This window comes from Lepidothrix coronata, unplaced genomic scaffold, assembly GCF_001604755.1.
Source record: "Lepidothrix coronata isolate B3197 unplaced genomic scaffold, Lepidothrix_coronata-1.0 Scaffold90, whole genome shotgun sequence".
NCBI lineage: Eukaryota > Metazoa > Chordata > Aves > Passeriformes > Pipridae > Lepidothrix > Lepidothrix coronata.
In genome coordinates, this window is record NW_016690270.1 from 240,075 (window position 1) to 255,926 (window position 15,852).

A 15,852-nucleotide genomic window follows, 5' to 3' on the forward strand; every position below is an offset into this window, starting at 1 on the left:
CTCTTTTATTGGGGCTATATCAAGAGAGTGATTCTGGAAAACCCAGATTTCCACCTAGGGAGGGTGAACTCACCATCCCAGACACAGCCCATGTCAGAGCAGATCCCTGCAGACCCACAACCATGTCCCACCAGTAGCTTCCATGTCCCATGACCTGGTAACTCCCCATCTCTGGGCTCAGGACTGGGGTCAGGCAGCCTCAAAACATCTCAGGGCACTGAATCCCTCAGGAAAATGTGGCTTGGCTGGAGTTTTCCCTTGGACAACCCAAGAGAGCTGGGCAGGAAAAGGCTCTCACCCAGTGCCTCCCATCGAGAGGCTTTTACAGAAGCACAGAACCTACAGAGTTCCCATTTTCCTAAAGGAAATTACCTCCAGATATATTGAACCCTATTAAAAATGGAGGTTGCCTCTTTCCCTGGGAGCAGCTGCACTGGAATTTCTAAGCAGGAAGCTGGGAGAGAAATCCAAGTCCTTGCTGCTTCTTCATTCCTGCTGTGCTGAGGAAAAAGGAACTATTTGCATTATTTATTGATCAGTGAGGCTCCATCACCAGGCCTCATTCCTTACCTGATGGGAACAGGGATGTAGAGGGAGAAATCCAGGAAATCAGAGTTGGAAATTAGTTTTTCTCTTCTCTCACTGTGCAAAAGTTGAGCTGACCATAAAGCAGGATGTGATGTGGGATGGTGGTGGTGTGGTTTATCCCATCCCAGCTCCCTGGGATCACACATTCCCAGGGTTCCCAGCCTCAGCTGCTGGGAATCCCTCGTGCCCAAGCAGAAGAGGGATGGCAGCCTGGATTTTGGGCAGAGGGAACTTTCTCTCAGCTCCATCACAGGAATTTTCTCACTGTTACGAGCAACAAGAAATGAGGCTGGTGCAGTGGGACCCACATCTCCAAGGATCAGTGGTCCATGGACCTTCCCTGTTGGGATGGACAAGACCTGCAGGAGCACCCAGGGGCTGTAGCTGTGCTCTGAGTGAGTGGGATGGGAGTGGGACGTTGGTCCTTGCCCCTAAATGCTGTGCCAGGAGGCAGATCCTAAACCCTCCTGGCATGGCCATCCTGCACCAGTGCCAAGAGCCCCTGGAAAACATCACCCTGGAATGGGCTTCCTCCATGGGAGCATCCCTCCGGCCAGGAACACCCTTCTCACATCCATGTTCACACGTGCAATAAAGGAATAAACCAGCTAAAAGCTTCCGAGCATGAATTAGAGAGAGGGAAACACACGTCTGGCCTGCCTCCAGCAGGGAATGTCTGTCCTGGAGTGCCATCTCCTGGCGAAATCTGAGCTCCTGGGCCCCAGATCCCCATCCCTGGAAGTGTCCAAGGCCAGGTTGGATGGGGCTCGGGGTAACCTGGGCTAGTGGAAGGTGTCCCTGCCCATGGCAGGGGGTGACTCTGGGTGATCTTTAAGGCCCCTACCAACCCAAACCGTTCTGGGATTCTCAGGAAATTCCACTCCAAGGAGGAGGGAGATGTTTCTGGATGACGAGTATTTCACACCTGGCCTCAGGTTCTGATTTGCCCCAGGGATAAAAAGCAGCCAGGAGACACCTTTCTGATAAAGCAGAAGACAGATTTCTTGCCTTCTTTTTAGCTTTTCCTTTGGAAAAATTTCCAGAGGGAATTCAGCCTGTGTGAGGGAGGACATGAAGGATTGGCTCCTTAGGGCTTGAGTCCAGAACAGGACTGTTACTGAGAGCTTTTTGTGGATTTCACTGAGCTCTGAGCTTTGGGCTTGTATTTGGGAAGGCACCAAGCTGCAAACTGTGCAGGCAAATGGGGTTTCTGGCAGGTTTTTATCAAGCACCAGCTGAGTGTTGACACTTTGAATTCACAGCCTGGTTTTCCTCCCCTTTAGGATAAATAGGAAGTAAGTTAATGAGTCTGGAGGGGTTTAATGGCTCTGACCCCATCCTTGTGATATAAATCAGGGATTCCCTTTGGACCTGGCTTCCCACAGTGGATGGTGGGAGCCAAACTGCTGGGGAAACCTCTGCAGATCTCACGGGTCTGGAGATTTATAATTATCTGTTTTCCAGAGAACTGTGGCTGTTCCATCCCTGGAAGTGTCCAAGGCCAGGTTGGACAGGGCTTGGAGCAACCTGGGCTAGTGGAAGGTGTCCCTGCCCATGGCAGGGGGTGGAATGAGATGAGCTTTATGGTCCCTTCCAACCCAAACCATTCTGGGATTTTATAATGTCCTGTACTTCAACCCTCCCACACACAGTTCCCAGCTGGGACCAGTTAGAATTCCCAGCTGGGAGCAGCACAAAGCCAAGAACAAAAAGCTGAGTCCAAATAAACAATGTTTCCTGCATGCCAGACTTTGAAGCATTTATTCCTTTATTTGAAGATAAAGTTTACAAGTGAATAAGAATCAGGTTGTTCATCCTTTCATCTGTCCCTCCCTCCATCCATCCATCACTCCATCCATCCATCCATCCATCCATCCATCCATCCCAGCACCATTATGGTCCATGTTTGCTGAGGGAGCAGAAGGAGTGAGGAGCTTCTGGCCAAATATTTCCCAGCCCAAACCTTTTCATCAGTTTCCTGTGGTGATTTCCCAAGGAGTAAACATCAAAAGTGCTTCAGATTTGAGGGGCTGGGAGAAAAACTGGGGAGGGGACCATGAAAAATGTAAAAGAATGTAAAAAGTTTAAGTTTTCCAGAGGAAAAGGAAAGAGAAGCTGTTATGAATGAAAATAAAGATGTGGAAGAGCTGCTGGAGAGAATCAAGTGATGAATGGGGAGGAGCTGGGGATGTTCCCAGCTGTTCCCAGCTGTGCCTTCTCCAGCTGTTCCCAGCTGTGCCTCCTCCAATCGTCCCCACAGATGAGCAGAACTTGAACAGAGTGGGAAGGAAATTAAATAGCTCTCAGAGCTTCTCCTGCCTGAGATGACAGTAGGGGGTTTGCAAGGGATGGAGTAAAGAAAAGGATGGTGGAGGGACGGGGAAAAAAACAGGGAGAGCAGATGAAAAGATTTGTCCCAGATGAAAGAGGGTTTGTACTTGTCGTGTCTCAGATCCATCCCCTGGGATGCAAAACACCTTATTGCAGAAAGACAGTGCACAAAAAAAATAAAAATGCCCCAAACCAAACCAACCACCCCCACCAATCAGAGCTGTGGGATTTCTGCCACGGGGAAAATCCCAACAAGCCCAAACTCGCATTTCCCATCACGCCAGGAATAATCAAACCTAATCCCTGTTTCACCACTGCTTCCTGAATGAAGTTGCAAACCAGGGATGGTGGAACCTTCAGGAGATAAGACATCAAAGGTAGCAGATGTGGGATAACAGCAGATGGGAGACACTGCACAAGGAACTGTGATTTAATGGAGGCAGAGACATCCAAAGGAACAGCTGAGTGAGACAGTGAAGTGGCAACAAAATGTCTTTGTCAGAAGAAAACCTGCTGGCATTGGAGAGAAAGGCAAAATGAGCTGCTGCTGGCTTCTCCCATCAAAGTGCCACTGGAAATTTGCATGTTTTAGCAAATCAGAAGTGCCTTTTTACAACAGGGAAACGTCGGGCCTTGTTTTTTCTCTGTGGATTTTCTCTGTGCCACATTTGCAGCAACAGAAGTGGCAATAAAAACTACAAGGTCACTGTGGCTTGTCCCCAAACGTGTTTGCATATCAGATAACCCCCAAACTGAGCATTTGTTGCAGGAGAAATCCCATTTTGTTGCAGGAGAAATCCCATTCCCTCTCTCAGAGCTCAGTTTCCCATCACAAACCCCGGTGCCCTGGATGTTCCTTGTGGCTGTGCCACCATTCCTGGTCACTATCCCTGTCCTTCTAATCCCCTCACCTGCTGGCTTGGGTCCATCCATCACTGCTGTGCCAGCAAGATTAATTAGTCAGGCAGACCAGAGAACTCATCCAGCTAAAAATATCCCTTCTAATTTCTTTTTGCCAGCTTATTTTACAGGCAGAGCAGTCCCAAGTCTGGGAATTGGTCAGATCCCCAGATCCGAAGTGGTAGGTGGGGAGGAATTATTTCAATGGATTAAAGAAACAGGGAGCTGGACCAACCTTCATCCCTGGCCAGTTGGGTGCCACCAAGCAAAGCATTTAATGTCATTTTGCCCTTTTTCATCTCCAGTAAATGGGGGAAATCTCTGAATGTGGGGAATTCCACTCTGATGCCACGGACAGAGGACAGATATGTCAAAGCAGATGAGCATCAAATAAAAAACACCAGACTGATGGGCAGGGCAGAGAGATAAGAAAGATGGTATTTATTTGAACAGCCACAGGAAATCAGAGATTGAAAAATGTCTAGAAAAAAAAAAAGCAGCAGCACATTTGGTTTTAAAAAAAAAAATTAAATCAGAGCATGCAGATATTTGATACCTTTTCCAGCCAATCCCACCTGACAGTGCCCAGTCCCATCATGGCCTCAAGCATCATTTTTTGGCCTTGTCTCGAGGGTAACCCCCATTGGTCTTATTGAGGGACTCCATGCTGCCGTTGCCCGTTGCCACGCTGGCCAGGAGCCGCTCCACCTCCCCGGGCAGGATCTGCTTCTCCTCGTTCTCCATCTCCCTGTGGTAGAAATAGTTGAAGTTCGAGACGATGACGGGGACGGGCAGCGCGATGGTCAAAACCCCCGCGATGGCGCACAGGGTGCCCACGATCTTCCCCCCCAGGGTGGTGGGACACATGTCTCCGTAGCCCACCGTGGTCATGGTCACCACGGCCCACCAGAACCCGTCGGGAATGCTGGAGAAGTGGGACTGGGGCTCGTCGACCTCCGCGAAGTAAACGGCGCTGGAGAAGAGGATGACGCCGATGAAGAGGAAGAAGATGAGCAGGCCCAGCTCCCGCATGCTGGCCTTGAGGGTCTGCCCCAGGATCTGCAGCCCCTTGGAGTGCCGGGAGAGCTTGAAGATGCGGAAGACCCGGACGAGGCGGATGATCCGTAGGATGGCCAAGGACATGTTCTGCTGCCCGTTGAGCTCGCTCTGCTGGATCAGCTCGGTGGTGAGCGTCACGAAGTAGGGGATGATGGACACGATGTCAATGATGTTCATGATGTTTCTGAAGAACTCAGTCTTGCTGGGGCACACGATGAAGCGGACAAAGAGCTCGAAGGAGAACCAGACAATGCAGGCGGTCTCTATGACGAAGAAAGGGTCCGTGAAGGTGCTGTGGGCCAGCAAGGTGTCTGTCACATTCCTAGAAAGCTCCTGGGCAGACTTGAACTCCCTTTCCTCTCGGAACTCCGGCAAGGTCTCCATGCAGAAGATGATGATGGAGATGACAATGACCAGGACGGAGACCAAAGCTACGCCCCGGGCTGCACTGGAGCTTTCGGGGTACTCAAAGAGCAGCCAGAATTGCCTGTGGAAGTCATTGGTTGGTAAAAGGGTCTCAGGATCCTTGATGAACCCTTCATCCTCCCTGAACTGGTCCATGGCTTCATCGCCCAGCTCATAGAAGGTGATTTCATCAGCAAAGACGTCGATGGGGACGTTGGCCGGGCGCCGTATTTTCCCACCAGACTGGTAATAGTACAGGATCCCATCAAAACTGGGCCTGTTCCTGTCAAAGAAATACTCATTCCTCATGGAGTCGAAGTAGCGCATCCTCTTTTCCGGGTCCCCGAGCAAGGTCTCAGGGAACTGGTCAAGGGTCTTGAGCCGCGTCTCAAACCTCAGCCCAGCGATGTTGATGATGACTCGTTGGTCCCCCTCATCCATGCCCACCCTCTCCCCCACCAGGTGGTCGCTGAACTCGGCAGAGAACCTGGAGAAGATGGTCTCATTGTTGGCGTTCTCGCTGTTGATGAGGATCCTCAGGTTGGAGAGCAGGTTGGCGCAGCTGGGGTGGCCCTTCCGCGACTGCCCGGCGGGGCTGAGGTCGTTTGAATAACAGGGATCCTCCACGATCTGATCAGCGTTGTCAAAACTGACTAGTGCCACCTCCATCTCCTTCCAACTGGACACGTCCATCATACACTAATCAGATTAGCAGCATAAATCCCCGGATCCGACACCGGCAGCTCGAGTCTTTCCCACGCTATGAGGATCTGCGAGGGAAGGGAGAGGGAGACGATGCTGAATTGGGCTAAGCACACAGGTCACTTGGAGAGCATCTTTCGGGCCATGGGGTGGGTAATTTCCCAGACTGGCTCTGCCAGGTGCTCGGGAACAGTCACTGTGTCCCCAGAATATTCCTGGGCATCTCCCCAGCACAGCACTGACATTGCTCTGAACTCGGAGCAAAGTCAAAGAGGAGCCCAGGGACCAAGTTATGGAGCTGGGAAATTACCTGTCCTGCCTCGGGGAGAGAAATCAGATATTAACATGGAACAGTTCTGGGGAGATTTGCCCCAGAATGAACTTTCCAAGTAAACTCAACATCCTGATTTATTTCCCTCCAAATATGTTCTCTGGACAGGAGACACGACAGAGGGGCATGTGGAGCTGCTCTGTGTGACCATGGATCACCAAGGGCACAGTGGCTCCCTTACCCAGGGAACTTCAGCAGAAGGGAGTGAAAAAACCCAGGTGCCCTGGACAGCCAGGAATAGCAACACAATTTAGGCCACGGAGCAGCAGTGACGCTGGGGCCAGTCCTGTGACGAGGATGGTCCCCAGCGCAGGGTTTGCTTAGTCCATCCCAGTGCTGAGATGATATCCGTGGAGACCGAGCTGCTCCCGGTGCCTCAGCATCCCAATTTCACTGAACTAATTCAGGGCTGTGAAGTTTTTTCCTCCCCAGAAGCAGATTTGTGCATCCTTGCTGACACACAGCCGGGAAGGGGGGGTAGGACAAGCCAAAAACCCAAATCTGTTGCAGAAATAGACTTTAACATCCTGTCTTGTACAAATCCTCCCTCTTCTCCTCTCAGCTTTACAGCCCTGGCAGCAAAACTTCCTACAGGAACCAGCATCCACATCCCAGACAAGGGTTTAACCTCACTCTTTCCTCGGCAGAGATTCTGGATTTGGGGACAAATCCCAAAATTTATGTTAAGCTGTTTACAGACCATGTTCCTTTGCTTAAACCAAAGCCACAGAGCACGGCTGTTCTTAGGAATCCATCCCTATGGAACTACTTTGGGCTGGTCTTGTGCCAGTTTTCCCACTTGGAGACATGGAGAAAAGTGTTTGGGGCAGGGGGGCAGAACTGATGCCTGGAGGAAGCAGCAGACACATGATTTTGCCCCTCAAAGTGATGTGCTACAAATCTGAGGAGCCCCAACGGCTCCAAACCTGAGTCCTCCAGCCCCAGTTATGTCCAGCTTGGAGCTGCTCCAGCCCAAGGACCAGCTCCTCACGAGGTTGGATTCTTCCCAGGCTTAACTATTTGGTGACTCTGTGAAAGGTGGTGCTGGAGGGACAAAATGTAACATCAGAGCAACAACCCAGAGCTGTGGATAACCCTGATTTCAGGAGCATCAGCAGGCAGACAAAGGGGTACCACAATAAGCCTGGCCCAAATAATGCTCTTTTGGATCTTTTGAGGGAAAACTAAGTATAAAAGAAAAAAGAAACAGCAGCACAAATCATTCCCTCCTTGCATCCTTATTTTTTTTCTTAATATAAATCCCCCCTAGATGATTTTAAATCCAAAAAAAAAGTAAAGAAAACAAGTTTGAATCAGACTTCAGTGTTCAGTGGATGCGGGAGCTGACCTGACCCATCACACCTCCAGCCTGAGGGGAGAGCCCAGAGGGGTCCACCTGCCCAGGAGCTTCTCTTGGCACTGGGACAAAGTCAGAGCAGCTAAAGCTGACCATGGAATTGCATCCTAAGGTAGCACCATGAGATGACCTTGGTATTTTAAGCAATAAGTTTTAAGTGCTTATTAACTCGTAATACTGCTGGGCAAGGGAGTTCCCCAGCCCCTGTTTGAGGGATGTCTTCATCCCGAGATTTTTGGTTGCAGAAGGAATTGTGATGTCTTCAAACCTGGCTTTGCTCTGGAGCCTCCATGAACATCAAACTGAGCCCCCCCTGCACCATCCCTTGTGGGGAAACTGAGGCACAGAGCTGTGATGGGACAATTTACACACCATGGGCAGGGCTGAGGGTGGAAAATTGTCCCCACTGGGACATGGAAAGGTGATTTTCAGCTCTGTTTTAAGCCCTTGGGACAGTGTCCCACGGGATGCAGGGCTCTGAGGTTCCTTTTCCTGCCTTATAGCCCCAAAATATGCTGATGTCTGTCTGTCCCAACACCAGACGGACGTGCCCCACCCGTCCCCAGGCCCCCACACCACCTTATGTGTCTCGTTTTTCACTTAGACCAAAATTAACGGCCTGTCCTGAAGCCACAAAATACCCTTCCAAAGCTTTTCCCTGCGCTCCGGCCGAGGCTTGAACTAGAAAGTTGCCTCTTTTTTTCCTCCTAAATCACCCAACATCTGCTTCTCGGAATCTGATTAACTAATATCCTTCAGCAGAAATCCCTGGCTGCAGAAAATAATAATAATAATAATAAAAACCATGGGAGGGGGAGCAATGGAGAAGAGAAAGGTCATTTTGAGGGAGAGTTTGTGTTTTGCCCATCACACCCCAGGAAATCAGGGCTGTGGTTCCCACCAGCCCCTCTGTATCCATCAAAACCTGGAATTTCCCTACACTTCCCATTCATCCTACTTTCATCTCCCTCACTCTCCCAAGGCAAAAAGTGTCTGTTTCCAAGGTTTTATAGAAAAATGGAAATGCTGTCGCCCCATCCCCTCCCCGTGACCCCTTTATGGGATGGGAAGGGGGGTGGCTCTTCCCATTGCCCACCCACACGAGCACCCATAAGGACTTACCTGGACAGGGCATGGAAGTGCCAAAGCTCTCTGCATCTGGGAAAAGAGTCATTAACCACACATCGAGAGGTGTAGGGAAAGCAGAGATGGAAAAAAAGCCAGTCCAGCCATACCCTGGGAAGATCCCTTTGGGATAACGCGGCCAATGTCATCTGAAAGGCTCCTCTCCCTTAGTTTCACCCTGTCATTGGCCGGGGATGGATTCTGGCAGGCACGGCGGTGGCACCCGGCACAGTTCGGAGCCGCCATCCCCCCGGGGGCCCTAAAACCAGCTGAGGGGCCGCGAGGAAACGGGACTGGACAGGTGCAAGGGGCATCCCATTCCCGGGCTCCACTCGCCTGGGGAGGGGGGACGCGGCCACCCAGCTCCTGCCCCCACCCGCCCGCCGGGCAGGGACACGGGGGAGGATGTGCCCTTCTGGCTGATGCCACCTTTAATCCCCAATAAAGCTCCGGATGGTCCAGCGGGGACAGGTCTCGTCCGTGACGTGGAGAGGTCTGAGCTGGTCCCCGGGAGAGAGGCTGGGAGCGGGGACAGGGACCCGCACGCCGCTGGCACCGGGAGAGAGATTCCCAGCAGGAGAAAAGGGCTGCTTTTAGCATTAATAGCTAATAAAAAGAAAAGAAAAGAAAGGAAAGGAAAGGAAAGGAAAGGAAAGAAAAGGAAAAGAAGAGAAGAAAAGAAAAAGAGAAGGGGAGGGGAAAGCCAAGGGTCGAAGCATCCCCCGGTGCCCACCTACCTCTTGCCTGTGGCCACGGGGACAGCGGGAGCTTTTCCAGGAGGGGACGGTGCCACCACCACGTGGGACATCTCCTGTTCCCACCCCGGGATGACTGGGACCAGTTGCAGCAGCAGGTACAGCTGGCACAGCCCTGCTGAGGGCACCACCGGGGAACAAGGGAGAGGGGTTGTGCCCCTTCCTGACGCCTGGATCCCGGCTAGATGCTGGATTTATCAGCTCTGGTAATTAACTAATAAATCATTGAACACTCAGGGCAGATGGGACGGGGCAGGTTGGCACCATTCACCAAAATAACTGGGATTTTGGTTTTCCTTTCCCGTATTTTCTTTCTTTCCATTCCATGCTCATGGCCATCCTCACCTTGGGTGCTCCAGAGGGGTTTCATCCCTCTTGGGTGGATCCCACCTCCACCTTCACCCAGGTTACCTTCCCACCCTCCTCGTCCTCCTCCTTCATCCCCTCGTCCTCCTCCCAGGCGTTTGGGAAGGCAGAGGAGGGAGTGGCACATTTCTCCCCGTGTACTTCAGCCTGGATTCCTCCATGGTGACGTTCTTTTGCTCTTGAGGGACACGGTCACCTCGATTTCCCTCCCTGCAGCACCCTTGGCTGTCCTCTGAGGTGTTTCTCCCGCCCTGTGACGTTAATGAGCACATTAAACCTCCCTGTCCCAGAGGAGAGCCCAGCTTGGAGCATCCCATACTCATCTCCAGCCTTCTGTGATGGAAAGGGGACATGAGATTATCCAGACCTTTGATCAGGCCCTTCAGGGCTGCTTTATCATTTTATGCACCCCTTCTGCACCTGTATGGATTACAGTCCTTACATTTCCTCTCATCCCATTGAGGCAGCTGGGGATCTATTGAGAAAAAAGGAATTAAATTGATATTCTTGGCACTTCAATTCACCCCGTGTCCATTTCCCCTTCAAACCCAGCTTTGGCAGGGCTTTGACCACAGGGTGATCGGGTTTATAGGCAAAGTCTGACCTCATTTGAGGTTTTTTGTCCCCAACATCTGCCTAGAACTAACCAGGGTCACATCCTGCACCCAGACAAAGAACATCTGTGGCCAAGGGAAACGCAGAGAATGAAAACCATCCAGAGGACCCGCTGATCTGGCTTGTGCTGGGGCTGAGAAGCTTTAGCAAAACCCCGCTGTTAACAGGAATATCCCTGCAGTCAGAGCAGGGTTGTGGTGCAGGGGAGACGGGTACAGGGGGAGATGCCCGGAATGACATCGCTGCCTCCAAGAAATAGGACGGTTACACAACTCCCTCGTCTCCGGAGGGTTTGGCTGCACCCTGGACACCCTCAGGAAATTCTGCCTTTGTGTTCAGCCAAGGTGACTTTAAAAAGCCTTTGGCACTAGGATTTCAACCTCCCCCAGCCAGGCTGCTCCAGGCGTTCCTCTGGCGCTTCTTTCCCTCTAATCCTCTGCTCTACGCTCCTGGTGTCCCCAGCGCTGCTGGAATTTATCCCAAATTTGGACCCCAAGGGTGTTCTGCATCCAGGAGGGACCAGAATGCAGTGAATGATGGCAGGGGATCACTGCCCAGCAGCTCTGCACACACAGCTCTGACAGCAGAGGGGAGAGAGCTGGACACCCCCCAGCCCCACCCAATGCAGAGAGGGATTACTTGGTAAACGAGGGAGTTTTGGGATTACTTGGCAAAGGAGGGAGTTTTGGCAGCAGGTCCCTGAATTATTGTTTGCACAGGGAGCTTCATTTTCCCTGTGGGGAAAAGTGCAGCTTATCACCATTTCCCTGGGATCTGACATGGGATGAGCTGGAGCAGGGTGGGAATAAGGAAGAGAAGACAGGAGTGGTCCTGGAACACAAAAAGGCAGTGACACTTCAGCTGGGTTTTCCCTAATTCCCAAGCAAAATGATGCTTCTGGAAATCCATGTGGGCTGGGCTTTGCCCTGTGCCAGGCACCAGCTTTGGTCCACAGAGCAATTCACTACAGTAATGAGCCTTTGCTAATTATTCTCTCTCTTTGCAGCACTAATTACCTGGAGTTCAGCTCTATTCCAGCCCCATAGCTCCGGGATGGAGCTGAGGTGGCTCCACTGCACCTCCACAGTGGGAATTTTTTCTTTTTCCCTGCTAATTGAAGTGCCCCTCAATTAGCAAACACCATCCCCCTGCATCATGAGGGGACTTCAGGATGTGCAATATGCAAACCCCCACGTTAAACACTTCAATGCCCTCGATTTAGGGCTGAGTTTATTAATATTTGAGCTCTGGCTCAGGCACAGAGAGTCCTTGGAGGCTTAGTGAGGTGCCCAGGGCATCTGTCATGGGTGGAGCAGGGCAGGAATCACCTCTGGAAGGAAAACAAGGAGCTGCAGGGGGAGATCCTGCAAAACTTTGTGGCTCAGAAGAGGTGTTTGTAAATCGAGCTGTTTAAACTCCAGGCAAATGTGTGCAGCTGTGAGGGAAGGGGCAGGAGGGGAGATGCTGGTAGTTTGTAAATGATAAAAATTCAGGAAAGAATAATTCCAATCTTCCAGGGGATGACGGGGGTCTGGGAAAAGCTGCCTCTGGTCTGAAGTCCTCAGCATGGGAATAGTGGAGAAATGGAAAAGGGGACAAAACATACTGAAATATTTGGCATTCCCAGGGTTTCTCCTGCCCCGTGGCAATGAAGGATTCCAGGGCTCAGAAGTAGCTGGTTGTGAGACTCCTTTGTTTTTAAAGCAGAGGTTAAAGTGTGTCTGAGGCAAAGCAGGGCAGGACTTTTAATATTTAAACCCACACATTCCCTTTAAACGGCCAGAGGGCAGGTTTGGGTGAGATATTAAGGAGAAATCCTTCCCTGTGAGGGTGGGGAGGCCTGGCACAGGCTGGCCAGAGAAACTGTGGCTGCCCCATCCTTGGTAGGGTCCAAGGACCCATTGGATGGGGCTTGGAGCAACCTGGGCTAGTGGAAGGTGTCCCTTCCAACCCAAACAGTCTGGAATTCTATGCAGCTGCACCAGGAGATAAAGGATCAGCCTGAAACAAGCACCACCAACTCCTATGAGCTACTTCCCTCTCCGTGCCTCAGTTTCCCCAGATCTGGTGCTGTGCTAATCCAGCCAGGACGGAGCTCTCTGGGAAAAGATGTACATAAGGAAGATCCCAACTGGATTCCTGGCACTGGGATGGAGGTGTCCATCCCTGCTGACCCCCCCAGCAGGCAGAAAAACAGCCCCAGCCAGAGCCCTGTAACCCTCCCAACTTCTCATACCTCAGTCTGATTTTTCCGCCCGTACTTTTTTATATGAAAAAAATCAGATTATCAGAGAGCCCGGGACACACAGTACACGCCACGAGACAGATGAAACCTTTCTTATACCCAGCCATGGAGTCCGAAATTAATCAGCCACGGATTAACCGGGTCAGGACGTAATTTAATAACAAGTGAGGGAGAGTTCCTGCTCAGAGCCAACGTGGTCCCACACCAGGTGTGCCTGAAAGCTGCTGTGGCCTAGCACAGACAGCAGGAAAATGGAAAAGCCAGGTGGGATGAAATCAGCTCTGCAGGGCTGAAGGAATGGGGACCACCTGGGTCCGGGCCAGGCTTGGCTGCAGCTGAGCCCTCCTCATCTGCCCAGGGCTCAGAGTCGGGATTTTAACCTGATTCAGGAAGACTGAAATGGGGTTTTGACTCTGAGGGTGCTGTGGTGGCTTTTGGGGGTGCTGAAATGGCCCTTTGGAGGCTGAAGGTCTGCTCTGCGCCGGGATCCATGGAGCAGTTGGTGCTGCCAAGGGTTTGACACACTTTAGGGAGCATCTGATGAATGAAACACGGACACAAAGCATTTTGGAAGGGCTTTGATAAGCCTGGACCTGAAGAGATGTGAGGAAGTGGGTGCCTGGAGGGAGCCCTTCCCTCCTGAGCATCCTGGCTCCACCCGGGCGCCTGGATGGGGCCAGGGCAGGCAGCCACCCCTCACCCCCCCTTCTGCTTACTGCCCTGTAACACGATAAAGAACTCGATCCCAAATCGATGGGAAACTTTCCCAGGCTGTCCAAAAGTGCTGGGATAGAGGCAAAGCCCCCTCCCTGACCCAGCAGCAGGAGCTCAGAGCTGCAACCTCAGTCTGCTCCTGGGGATGAGCAAATGACTTTGTCCCCCCTCAAAATCCGCACTGGCAGCAAACCCTGGAGGAGGACGGTGGCCAGAGCCAAAAATGGATCGAAGGGATAAATGGAAAGCAATAGGAAGCTGCTAATCGGGTCAGACGGATCCCTGCATCGATCCCAAGGTTTGCAACAGCAGCACTAAGAGGAGTCCGTGGCAGGTTTGGGGGCCCGGTGTCGCTCAGGGTTTGTGGCATCACGCGCTGAGCCAGAGCCAGGGCATAGATCAGGGCACCCCCAGCACATCCCAGCAACCCCACAGACCCCCCCCAGGTGAAGACATTGTGATCTGGACCCGGCAGCAAAAAATAATTAAGAGTAATTAAGTAATTGAGATGGTGCCAATGAGACCCTCTGACTCCTGGTAAAGCCAGGGTTCACCCAGCACACCCTCGGTGATCGGTAGCACTTCACCCTCCCTCTTCCTCCAAGGACAAACTAAACTTCCCCTGTGGTCACCACGACCCAAAAAATACCCCCCCAAAAAAGAGGAAAACAGCGCCCGACCACCCCAAACCCACTCACCAGCCTCTCCTCCCCTCTGTCCCCCACGTTCACCCCACCACAACGAAACCAAGAAGGGAACAACAAACCCGGCTTTTGCATCGTCCTCATCTTCCTCCAGCGTGAGGGGACCCCAGTCCCCCTGTTCCCATCCCTGTGCCAGGCGGGGGCTGCCCAGCCGTGCTGCCCCTTCCCCTCTCCCGGGCAGGGCTGGGATGCTCCAGCCTCTCCTGCGGAAAGGCGATGCCAGTACCCACGTGAGCCCAGTGGGACTCCTTGCCCTCATTCTCCTTGTGCCTGAAATGGGTTCTTTGCTCCCTCGCTGGGCCCTGCCCGGCAGCAGCAGCGGCGTCCAGGACTTCAAGCCACCTCTTATACGTCTCCAAAAGTGTTCCACGGTGTTTGCTTTGCAAGCAAGGGTGAGGAAGGAGCAGCCTGAAGCAGAGGAGGAGGAGGAGGAGGTGATGCTCAGATGAGACCTTTTCTGTCCCCTCCATGCAGAGCTGCTTGCTGGGACAGTGCTGGTCTCACAGGGACTGTCTTTATTTGCACTCAAGGAAGGAGCAGCTGGAAAAACAGGGGTCTCCCTTGCTCCCACCCCCAGCACGGCCACACAAAGGAACCAGCCAGGTGGAGGCATCCAGGGCTCTGCTGGCCACGGGGCCCTTTGTCCAGGCACTTCTCCAACATCTGGGCCTGGCTTTGCTCTGGTACACAGGAAAATCCCCCATTCCCAGGAGCCTGTGATCACCATTGCAGGAGTTCCCAAAGTCCTGAAACTTCAGGAGCAGGAACTGCCTCCCTGGAGGGCTTTTTCCATCTTGTTTTTATATGATCAGGGGAGCCTGTTCCTCCACGAACCCCTGTGGGGGGTCGCACCCTGATGTACCTCTCTGGATCCTGGCTGTGCCTTGGAATCAGCCTGGAGCAGCCCCTGGCAGGTGCTGGGCAGAGGTTCTGGATGTGGCCACAATCCCTCTGTTATTCCGAAGACCCACTGGGGTGTGACCATCACCCACTGTCCCCCGTCCAGGCAGATGTTTCAACTCCCTGCCTCCTTTTCCAGAAGGATTTAATGAAACCACAACTATTTCCCTTTCCATTTCTCCCCCAGTCCCTGCAGGGACCTCTCCCTTCCCTCCCTGTCCCAAAACTTCACAAGCAAAGGTTAAACCACGAGTAACACCCTGGGAAGGGATCAGACACTGAGGACTGGGGGAGCACCAGCCAGGGCATTTCTAGGCTGACCTCCAAAAGTCATCTGCATCCTGAATCCTCATGCCAGCATCTTGGGATGCTGAGCTTTTCCCTCAAGCTTTATTTCATCCTGTGTAATTGGGGCAGGTTTCCATGCTGTGCCATTGAATTGGGAAAGGAAAATATTGAGCTCAGCCTGCACTGAGCCCTTTCAGGGCATCCCAAGAACGGGGGGTGCGGGGGGGTGTGCAAAGTTGGGGTCTCCCAGAGGTGCTGCTCCAGAGAAAACCCAAGCAAATAAAAAGAAAACTAGATCCTGGAAACTCAGGTCTGGAAAATCTCCCCATAACCGTGGGGAAAAGGACATCTCAAAGGTCAGACAAAGCAAAAAGCTGCCCCTTGGGGCCCTTTTTCCCTGGCAGCCTCAGGCTTCTCATGCCAAGTTGTAGCTGATTTTGCCTTGGAGCAGTTTCCCAATCTCCTTC

General features: G+C 52.2%; 1 protein-coding gene across 2 annotated transcripts; it reads right to left on the minus strand.

Moving 5' to 3' along the window:
• Nucleotides 1-4,239: 4,239 nt before the first annotated feature.
• Nucleotides 4,240-14,428, minus strand: KCNA10 (potassium voltage-gated channel subfamily A member 10). 2 transcript variants are annotated; one of them, XM_017821303.1, is made up of 2 exons: nt 14,260-14,428; nt 4,240-6,053 (listed from the first exon to the last, which is right to left on the minus strand). In XM_017821303.1, exon 2 carries the CDS (start codon nt 5,977-5,979, stop codon nt 4,429-4,431), a length of 1,551 nt encoding a protein of 516 aa, XP_017676792.1. In that variant the 5' UTR covers nt 5,980-6,053; nt 14,260-14,428; the 3' UTR covers nt 4,240-4,428. The 2 variants fall into 2 exon arrangements, with proteins under 2 accessions (XP_017676792.1, XP_017676793.1); XM_017821304.1 differs by lacking the exon at nt 14,260-14,428 and adding an exon at nt 9,899-10,762.
• Between the last annotated feature and the right edge of the window lie 1,424 nt (nt 14,429-15,852).

What these genes read in the sequence shown, in the direction of transcription:
- KCNA10 (XM_017821303.1), bottom strand. Translation starts at nt 5,979, where the DNA reads ATGATGGACGTGTCCAGTTGGAAGGAGATGGAGGTGGCACTAGTCAGT.